The sequence below is a fragment of the Bombus terrestris genome, chromosome 9 (genome assembly GCF_910591885.1).
Source record: "Bombus terrestris chromosome 9, iyBomTerr1.2, whole genome shotgun sequence".
Lineage (NCBI taxonomy): Eukaryota > Metazoa > Arthropoda > Insecta > Hymenoptera > Apidae > Bombus > Bombus terrestris.
This window is the reverse complement of record NC_063277.1, coordinates 16,165,144-16,176,232: the sequence shown is the minus strand read 5'-3', so window position 1 is coordinate 16,176,232 and position 11,089 is coordinate 16,165,144. Positions and strand designations below refer to the sequence as shown.

Below are 11,089 nucleotides of genomic sequence, written 5' to 3'. Positions count from 1 at the left end.
ATTCTTATGTAAGTTGATTGAGCCAGTCCAAACTCTCTGTAATTTGCCATACTTCAATATTTATGTTGTTAGATTTAAGTGATCTATTTTCCAAGCTTAATGATTCTAACAGTACGTTGGTACAATTTGACGAATCTATTATCCGTCAATATTTACTCCTCTCATTTACTATTGCCAAACTCTACTTGACGAGCTTCCATTTTTCCCCCCCCAAAAATTCTTTATTTCCAGATGGTCCAGAGAAAACTTTCGTGTTTTTCTTTCTGATAAAGTTAAACATTTGCAACGGCACGTTACATTCTAAGTTGCGTGTACATGCGTACATTGTCCATATTTTATTCCATTTGCTTTTATAGGGTCGGCCTTTGTCAGCTAAGTTTCTCGTATTTTACTATCTTACCACTGTAAAAACGATCTGTTTGATGCTCTAGTTACGTACATCATTTTCTCTTCTCCTATACCAAATAATCGATTCATAATTTACTACGGGTAATTGGTAATTCTACTATCAAACATACTGTAAACTAATCAGAATTTCCACCAAGATGTTGTCGTGTTTACCGGATCTTCGAGCATCGAAGTAACTCGAGAACAAGTGGGCGTTTGATTAATTTAAACAAGTTCTATGTCACTAGCTACGTGTTATTAGTTTCAATATTTGACGCTTGTTTGCGTATCTAATTCGTTTGATTTGTTCAAGTTGTAACGGGTCATAAAAGGAATACATCTATCTACCGCATAACGCGGAAAATAAAACGACCGATTAATCGAATTCAAATTTCACGATCTTTCGTTCGTAACGACTCGAATCTTCTAGATAATCTAGTTTAGCGAGTAATTCAAATTTTTGTGCAATACGTTTGCATGATACGCGGATGAATAGAGCTTGATAACGAGCTGTTCTTAATTAATTCAAATATTGTTTTAACATTTGTTCAAATACGAAAAAATCAATAAAAGGTTGAAAGAATAAATAATTTTGTATCGAGGATTTGATATAGAATATCGCTCTAGAAAATATCGCATAGTATACAATAGCTATCACAGACTAATTTTATTCATCGATAAGAAATTTCTACAAAAATTCAACGAACGGTCGAAGGAAGGCAACGAACGCGTAACTAGCGATAGCGCGAACGAGCGAAAAGCGTCGTGAACGCGTGAAAGATCTACTGTAACAAACGGATCTACGAACCTGCACTGCACCAGAAACGTAGCTTCGTTCTTCCTTTTCTCTCAGCACCGTCGTGAACCTCCGAAGATCACAAAATTGCCACGAGTTTGAGAAACACAGTTCAAACATTCTTTCGGAAACTATCTCCAAAAACTGAACTTGTGCATCGATTCACTGAACCAAATAACATATTCAAACATATTCGAAGAAAGCAGAAGAAGAAGAAGAAGAAGAAGAAGAAGAAGAAAAAGAAGAAGACAGAAAGAGAAAGGAAAGTGAAATACAAGAAACAGTAGATCAACCGATCGACTTAAAATAAAATAAAAAGAATAAAGAATAAGAACATGTACGAAAAGAAGACGTATCCAAGGATAGGAGGAAAGAATCGAAAGGAAGAAAATAAGGAAAGAAAGAAATGGAAGAAAATCAGCCCGTCGCGTGACACGCGCCGATAGGTGTCAAACGTGTGGCAGACAGACAGTTGACATGACATGAGAGAGGAGCATCGGGACGCGGCCGTCGGGACGTGGTGGTCGGGCGCCGTGGCCCGGCATCCTGTGGGATATTGCGCAAGCGGGATATTCCGCAGCTGCGCTCTTCGTACTTCGTCGAACGCTCGAAGGTCTGGCTGTTTCCCCACTCGCATTATCGCGCCGCCGATTCATGCGATACGAAGGGGACACGTTGAACACCCTCCGTTGCACTCTCATTGGTATAACCGCCAGGTAGTGGGGAGGCATGGACGCTGACTGGTCGGTAAACATAGAACAGGCGCGGCAGACGTAGTACGGAGTAGGGAGTGTTTGAACAAGATCGGCAGACTCAAGAGTAGCGGAGTACACTCGCCAACCGGCCTTCATCCACACGGCACACAGAGAGACAGAGAGACAGTGAGACAACGAGACTGGTGAATGAGGGAGAGTGGAGGTGAGGCGGCTCGAGCACACAGAACCCCGCTCAAACAACGTCGATCGCTGCTCGCCGTGTGTTCTCAGCTCGTGCTTGATGCTGGCCGTGCGCGACCAGCCCGCGCGTACAATTTCATACAGTGCGTTATTCGCAACGTGTTGACGAAGTGATCGAGCGATCGTGAACTTTTCGGACATATATACGCTCGTTTACGGTGTACTTTAAAGGATTCTCGGTGTTGAAGGGAAGAAGATATTATATCTAAGAAGATCGTGGAATTTCTTCCGAAGATTCTGTGAATTTTTCCAAAGAGGATAATTGCTCGAGTGCGCGAATTGTGTTTTAAACGTCGTATCACGCAAGTTGGAGAAGCCATAGAAAACGAAGGTGAAGTTTCTGTTTGTCGACGTACGAATCAGATTATCGTGGACAGTGAAATATCAGTGATATTGACACATGTAACTCGATAATAATCACAGTCGTGTTTAGGATATAAAGAATCGTGAGTAATTGAAATAACCGTGTGTTAACGAACGGTGTCAAGCATTTTCGTCACCGAGGAGAAGATTCGGGAACCGTCGCATTACCAGCAGCAGCCGTGGTACCGCGGTTTTCATGATTCTCGTTTGACAAGCAGACAGCAACCCGCCACTCCGGCACCGGTTAGCTCTATGACCATGCTCCAGTCGCAGAAGCTGTACAGCGATGCTGGTAGCCTCGGCGGCGCGATGACCAGCGCCGCGATGTCCACGATGGGCAGCATGGCGCCTACGTACAGCTCGATCAACTCGGTAGGATGTATGCCTATGGGTATGTCAATGGGTGTCGGTGTTGGACCAAGTTGCAGTCCTCAGGGTGCCGGCGGTTTCAACATGAGCACCATGAGTTCGGCAATGGGGATGGCATCGATGGGCGGTGGTGCTATGGGTGGTTACGGGAGTGCCTCGATGGGAGGCGGTGGCGCGTGTATGAGCGCCGTCGGCTATGGTCCTCTAACGCCAGGCGGCGGCGCCGGTGTTACCAGGGATCCTCTTTCCCTTACCGAGCCAGATTCGCCTAATTCCGCTTTGCAACGCGCCAGAACCGACAAGTCTTACCGCAGGAGTTACACCCACGCGAAACCGCCCTATTCCTACATCAGTTTGATAACAATGGCTATCCAGAACGCGCCCAGCAAGATGCTTACGTTGTCGGAGATCTATCAGTTCATCATGGACCTGTTCCCTTTCTACAGACAAAATCAGCAGCGCTGGCAGAATTCCATCAGGCATTCGCTCAGCTTTAACGATTGTTTCGTGAAAGTGGCGCGAACTCCGGACAAGCCCGGCAAGGGCTCCTTTTGGACCTTGCACCCAGAGAGTGGGAACATGTTCGAGAACGGATGCTATTTACGTCGACAGAAGAGGTTCAAAGACGAAAAGAAAGAATTAACCAGACAGAACAACAAGCATCAACAACATCATACCGGAGCCGCGGCCGCCGCTGCCGCGGCAGCCGCCGCAGCCGCCGCCGGACACAACAGTCCGACCTCCCACGAGTTGGCTCATGCAGCTAAAAAGACAACGTCTTCTCTCCACCACGGGCCCCAGCAACAGGACGACAAGGATCTTCATTCCCTGGTGTCGCATCATCATCACCACTCGGCCGGTCTCCACCAACACCATGCCTCGTTAAAGAGCGATGCAACAGACATAGGCGGCCTCCTGGGACCCGAACTAGGCGCTGCTCACGACGAATTGACCGCCATGGTCAGTCGAAGTCTTCATCCTCACTTGATCTCTGAACCCACGGCTCTGCACCATGGAATGGCCGGTAGTCTGAAACAAGAGCCACCGTATACCGCTGCCAGTCATCCTTTTAGCATCACCAGGTTACTGCCGGGCGCGACGGCGGGCACATCGCCAGGCGCGCAAGACATCAAGCCACCGGAGATGAAAATGTACGAGCAGCTGCATCAGAGCTACGCCAATTTCGGCTCGCCTCATCATCCTCACGCGCATTCCGCGCCACCGACTCATCATCATCACAACGGCATGCACACGGGCTCGAACGCGGCTGGTCCCATGCACAACATGACCAATCATCATCACCAGGAGTATTATCAGAGTCCGCTGTACCATCACGCGACCAGCGTGGCTAGTAGCAGCGCGCCCCCGCCGTCCTCCGTCGCCACCGCGGCTCCGGGCTTGTGACACCACGCTACCCACCCCTACGCCCTGGCCTGAGTCGCTGCAGCCGCGGCATACGCCGCCACCGCAGCCGCGAGCAATCCCTCGACCACGGCGAACATCGTTCTCCCTGCGCTCGATCAGGATCACCAAGCCCATCATCATCAACCACCCTCCTCTTCGACCTCCTTGTCGTCCTCGTCATCGTCTTCTTCGTCCTCGTCGTCGGCACCCTCGCAGCCGGCGGCTGTCGTCTCACAGTCGGCGTCGTTGCGAGTCTCAGCGTCGATACAACCGCCGCAACAGCGACGTCGGCGACGCTGCGAGGACAACGAGGTGGATGCTTGCTGGCCCGTCGGCCACGAGGACGATTACGACGAGGAGGAAGAGGAAGACGACGAGGAGGATATGGTGTGAGAAGATGTTAGAACGGAGAAGATTAGACCGGACCGTAGGAGGTGAGAGTCGCGCGGCTGAATTCGGAGTTGATCGTTGTCAAAAAGGGGATGATGTGGTGCGAACGGTGCGGGTGCGAAGGGGCGTTTCGAGACACGGAGGACGACAACTGGAGGACGCTTAGGAAATCGTCGAGCTGGGCAGCTGCGAATTTTGCGGTTTCTTTTTGTGGAAAGTGTGACCTTGAAAGGTTCGATCGTGATACACGGTTCTGGTCTGGCTGGTCGTGAGTTCACCTAGATCATTTTTGGATACAATGGGTTTTAATCGGCTGTTGTTTCGCGATCACGTACAATAATAAGGAATAGCAGGCTCCTTCGCGACAGAATCTTTTAATCTCGCGTGAGTCGTATTAAGTTGTCGCACAATAAATTTCGGAAGTTTTGAGACCAGAGATACCAGTGACGTTAAATCAATATTTCTCCTTTTGAAATAAAAATTAAGTTATAACGCAAAGCTAAAATCACTCGAATCGATACATTTTTGTTGGTTTTATTTTTGTAAAAACTGTGCTCTTGTTGTTTCGTTGTGTTTTTATTTATAAAGTAAAATGATCCGATAATTTGATTTTTGTACGTTGTACTTTGAAACGAGTTAAATACGTAATTGTTTCGAAAGGCGTATTAAACTACCAAGGAAAATGCCAAATCGAAATTTTGCGTGGTACATCGTACGTTTGTTCGCGATTTAAAAATGTCCGACGAAAAAGTTTTATTGAAAGAAGAAATTTATTGTGCAACGATCTATGTTTATTAGTTCTATAGAAGTTCGAGTTGTAATGCCAAATAAGTACGATGTCGATCTTATTTTAAAATTACACACGTGTTCTAGGTATTTTGAATGATATTGAACTTTGAATTAGTGCTAGTTGTTAACGCATCTTCTATTCCAATAATTAGAAAATCGATTTGAAAAATTGTGCGACGATTCGGATAATATCCTCGTCGATGCTGATTAGTTACGTAGTTTAATATAAAAATCCTCTTCCATTTTCCACCATTTCTCTCGTAGTTTTTTCATTTGCAAATTCGGAATCGACGATGTTTCAGCGGGATCTTGTTTTGCAATTAAATTGATATCGTCGGCGAAACTTTACAACTGACAAGTTTGCAACATCGATAAATTCTCTTGCGCGGCTTAGTAACAATTTTGATAAAATCCGTAGAGTTGTAGAAATTTCTAAAAGTGAATTTTACGAGTTACAAGAATCAGCTGACGATATTTGACGTAAAGTAATAAAATTTTAAATATTATTCGTTCAGTAAAAGTTCATGATCTAGGATTTATTGTTTTTCAACTCGATAATATCACGTATTATTTATCAGTTATCTACACGTGTTTATGCAAACGCGTATTTTTGCGAACGTAACTAAAGAACCCAGGTAAAAGTTCCCAACGTGTATTTTCAACATTTTTCGTACTTTTGCACGTTACGCGTATCTCGCGTATATCTCTTCTCAAAGTTACCCATAAACGCATCAATATTCATAGCATTCTCTATTAATCGCTTATTAACTATCATTAATACCGTACAAAAGAATCGAAGCATTCGAGTGTTATAAATTCCAGTCAGTTTCCATCGATTTATTTATCACTTTTGGAAAACGAGTTAAAATTCGCCGTTCGTTGTTTCATTCCCAATCTCTTGAACCTAACTTGTCCATTTATAAACGTACAACATCTTTTAACGCGTTCGTTTATTTCTGCTAAAAAATCAATTCTACAAGTCCGAGATTAATTCGTTTGAGTAAACTCTTGTCTCCTGGATCGTAGAAATTTTTGGTTAGAGGAACACGTGCGTTTCGAAACTCACGGTCGACATCGTACGATCGCTTAGTCGCCGGATTATCGTTCTGCTCTTCATCGTTACACGACGCAATCGACGTTGAAAAAGAAAAATATGTCAAGACGCCGATTAAGCTGTACTCGAATCGTGACAGACGGCCGCGAGACCAGATATACGATTGCGATGTAAAAGAGAAAATAAAACGAATGAAATTCGTAGATGCTCGACGAGTTCTCCATTGACTTCCGGTTCGCGACCTTTTTCGACTGACGTTCACCACGCATAGGTTTTTTTCTGTGATACGCGACAACGATGCGATCCTCCGGCTGCGCCACACTCGCCTCGACCGTCAGCCGTTCTCTCGTTCCTTTCTTAACACGGAAACATAATCGTCGATTCGTTCGAACGATTCGTTTCTAGTCGCAATACACGTGTGCAATTTCCTTCTCGTCGGAGGGAAGTTGATTGGGCGAGATCGAGTCGAATATTTTCGCATTTCGAGACACGAATGTGAACCTTGGTTTCCCTATCCTTTCTTTTATTTCGTTGCTGATTATTATGCGGAATATTAACTCGAATATATATGTTGCAATCTCATTTTCGTTTTGACAGGACGAACAATTTTTAATGTTCTTAAACAATTTTAGAGTAGGGTTTTTAAGGCAGATAAAGGGAAAATTTTATATTTTCCTAGATCTTAAGTTACCTCGATTATAGAAAGATAAGATTGCGTAGGGAATAATGCAAAGGATACGACAAGATTCGATAGTTGAAATTTTACAGAGCTACGTAGCTGGTTCTCTTTGATTCGATGATTTTCACGTTTATCAAGATTATCGTCGTTGGATAAAACCGAGCTTGAAGATGTCGTATACTCAATTACCAAATAAAAATAATCGAAAGTTGTTATCTATATATTATATATATATTTTTTAATTTGTTTAGACACTATCTCAATATGTTAACCGAATTCAGCATCGTTCCTTAGACTTTATAACATAATTATTTATTATATTATTTTGAAATTAAATATGTTATAACATGGTAAATAATATTTGACGAGAACGTGTGTTTGATATAAGTGAAAAAAGATACATGTTAAATAAATATAACAATTTTTTAATTTTATCTTTACACAGTAATATAACTACTAAGATATTTCTCTTTAAAATAATTGCAAGATATTCCTTTATAAAGTAAGTACAATCTTTTTTATATTTATAACGCTTATTTCAGAGATATATTATATAATATATCCAGATAAATATCTTCAAACTCTGTTTTATTACGATTGTTTCTAGTTAACACTTGTTTAATGATATTTCACAAAAATTCTGTATTTAAATAACGTCAAATTCGATTTTTCCAAGACAATAGCAAGTTTAACCTTTTAGATACAGTACGCCACTATAGTGGCTTTCGCGGATGTAATTTTAAATCACGAGTTATAGCGGTTCACTCTACTGGCCTATTCGTTTGAACTAAATCATCTTTTTTATTTGTTTTACTTCACACTTTTCTTGTCGTTTTATGTTCGCAATGTTTTATAACTGTGTTAACAATATACAGACAAAATATATGTCTTTGATACCCCAGTGTCGGGTATCGATCGTTGCTTTTCGTTAAATATTTCGTTAAATATATAGAGGATGTTCTTTTTAACCCATTTGCATCTAATTCGCGGATTATTACGCGCACTGCGTTTGCTTTTTATTTCGGTCGCTAAGTATTCTTCAGATGTGAGAGTTCACGTCTGACCCGCTTGTCAGCATTTCGCCTATATCAGTTTATTGTATCGACTATTTTAACCCTTTGAGTGCTGTGGGCGCATATAGATGTCTGGCGAAAGCTATCGGTGTGGACTAAGGACATATTCTGTAAGTTCCCGGCATGGACTAAGGACGCATATATGGGTCTTTCAATTTTTCCGAACACCTACGCAGAAGTAATACTATTACGTTTGTGCGAAATAAATATAAATGCATTCCTTACGGCAGTAAACAATTGCCAATAGTGCCTCGTTATTGTTGAAGTTGTCACCACTTGTAGGAAAGTTACATATCTGGTTATTTTAATTTTCTCCAGCACTGAATTTTCCACACACAACTAAATTATTAACTTCTGTCATATTTACTAAATTTAGTTTTCTAGTTTATTGTTTCCTAGTTTATTACCCAAATTCTAGTTAACTGCAAATTTCAATTACTATAACTTATTACGATTTGCGCTTTGAATAGTCGACCAACAGAGTTCAGTCTAACGAAAAAGTATTCCGTCCACAGCGATCGTCAGCGCTAGACGCGCGCCGTCCGTACGGACGGCATAGGCCGCGAGTATTCAGCACTCAAAGGGTTTTAAAGAATTCCACGAGGAATAATATGATTTAATTTCTTATTTCTTATTTTTGTCAAATAAGTAATTTTTTATTTTTCACCCTGTTATAAAGAATGCAAGATACGATGTTTGCGAAGTAACATTATCCATCAAACTTTTTGAACAGTAAATTCCAGATAAACTGGAGAAGAATTCGGATGTCATTTACCGCACCTACGACCGACCACGCGCGGTCATAGGGACCAGTCCTCTTTAAGGGGGTATTTTAGTCTAGGGACATGAATTTCGGCCGGTTTTTAAAGTTCTGCACAAACGAAACAAAAAATATTTTTACTATCCATTTTTTATCACTTGTTTATTGATATTTTAACATTACATAAAAAATTAACCGGAAAGAGAAACTCAAAATTCACAAAGTTAGGAGCAAGAAAAAGGGTGTCCTGGCGCGCATGTTTTTAACCCTTCTGGTCATGCGAAGGAAAAAAGCCGAACGGATTCTTAATTAGCATAGATGCGGCTATAGCATGAAACTTGGAAAAGTCAAAATAATATTTCTTCACAAAATTCAATTATCAAAAATTTCGTTGCAACGTAATTGCGTAGGGAACAGCATTATTCGTCACACGTTACAGCGCTGTATCGTTTACGCGTAATTCGCGTGAAACCGTGAACAGAGAAACAGCCCTGTATCTAATTCAGCAAAATTCAGCTGTACCTAAGTGGTTAACACGAAACTTCTTGGAAATTCGTCCCGTTATTTAAAGTTTCTGGCTCAACTCTTGTACTTCTTCGAGGAACAAAGAGCTGAATCGACGATCAATAGACGATTGTTTACCGAGTATAGATTGCGATACTAGAAAGCGATAGCGAAGGATTTTTGTAGGATTATCTGTACCTTCGATGATTTTCAGCCGGTCGTTGATCTCAATCCTTCTACTCTTCTATGTTTCTGTAATTTATCGTTCCGATACTATTGGACAGGCCTGAATATCAAACATCTTGTTAATTCGACTATTAAAGTTTATCAGAAATCAAGATCTGTCGATAAATATATAGCAGAGGAATTTTGATTTGGAATCAAAGAACCAGTTACTTATTCTCTGTTTCCCTCTATATCTTAGATATTTATCGGATATTATTCGAATATAGCGCGAGTTTCGTTAATATCAGTTTCCTCTTCTTTGAGAAAGTCAACTGACAGAAGCTTCGAAGATGTTCAAAAAGTGTTTTGCCATATAAATAGTTAAGTGTTATATATTTTCATAGGACGATGGAATCGCGTATGATGTTAGAGTGAAAGTTAACCCTTTAACCTACGATTTACGTTCGAGAATTTTGGGCCGAAAGCGTAAACAAGCTCGCGCAGCCTTCGAGCCATTCGCACGATTTGTATAGTACGTCCTACGGGCTATGCCCGTAATAGTAGGTTAAGCGGTTAAACAAGTTGAACAATCGCCTTCTAGGAAATGATAAAAAAATAGTTGTCCGTGGAAAAGATTAATTTATAGGAAAATGATGAATAATTTGACGAGCGTGCGATAGATTGTCATTCTTCGTGAACATAGACAGAGTTCTTAGAACTTACAGCTGTGTCGGTTCAGCTAAACGAGATTATACGCAAGTTTAATCGTGTTACGATTACGATCATTAAATTGCAGTCGTCTTTAGAATGTTTCTACGTTCACCCATTTTCACTTGTTTCTTTTTCTTTCCAATCAACGAACGATAGATGTATAAATGATCTTGATCGCTATACTTTTTCTATATTTTTATATTTCTCCTTTCTTTTAACGATATCATTCAGCGACGGAATAAATGTCGATGATTATAACCAACTACAACAGTAAACGTTACGATCAATTTTGCGAATTCTTGAGGATCCAAGACCTGACGATTCGTGTCTCGAATCTGAGTGGAGATTTCGAAGGGAAAGAGAGCCCCCGTTCGATGGCTGGCTCGAACCCGCGCGAGCGCCGGCGTAGAGCAAAAAATGTGATAACCCGCGAGAATAAATCTAAATTAATGAACGTAGGCTTGCAAGAGACGCCTGTGTATTTCCCCTTGTAGAGGTGCGCATTCGTACGCAACGTTATACTCGAAAATCCTCGTGCTGCAGCACATTCCAAACACACAAGATACAACGCGATATGCACAGACATACACATGCACATTCTTATTCATACAATGTACGACAAAGAGAGAGAGAGAGAGAGAGAGAGAGAGAGAAAGAGAGAGAGAGAGATACCAGGAGTAAGAATTCTT

The 11,089-nt window shown here is 41.7% G+C and overlaps 1 protein-coding gene across 1 annotated transcript; it reads left to right on the top strand.

The window, feature by feature from the left end:
- The first annotated feature begins 1,497 nt into the window (after positions 1-1,497).
- On the top strand, positions 1,498-8,111 carry LOC100650207 (silk gland factor 1). Its single transcript, XM_012312084.3, has one exon. The coding sequence runs from the start codon at positions 2,755-2,757 to the stop codon at positions 4,273-4,275; it is 1,521 nt and encodes a 506-aa protein (XP_012167474.1). The 5' UTR covers positions 1,498-2,754; the 3' UTR covers positions 4,276-8,111.
- Positions 8,112-11,089: the final 2,978 nt, after the last annotated feature.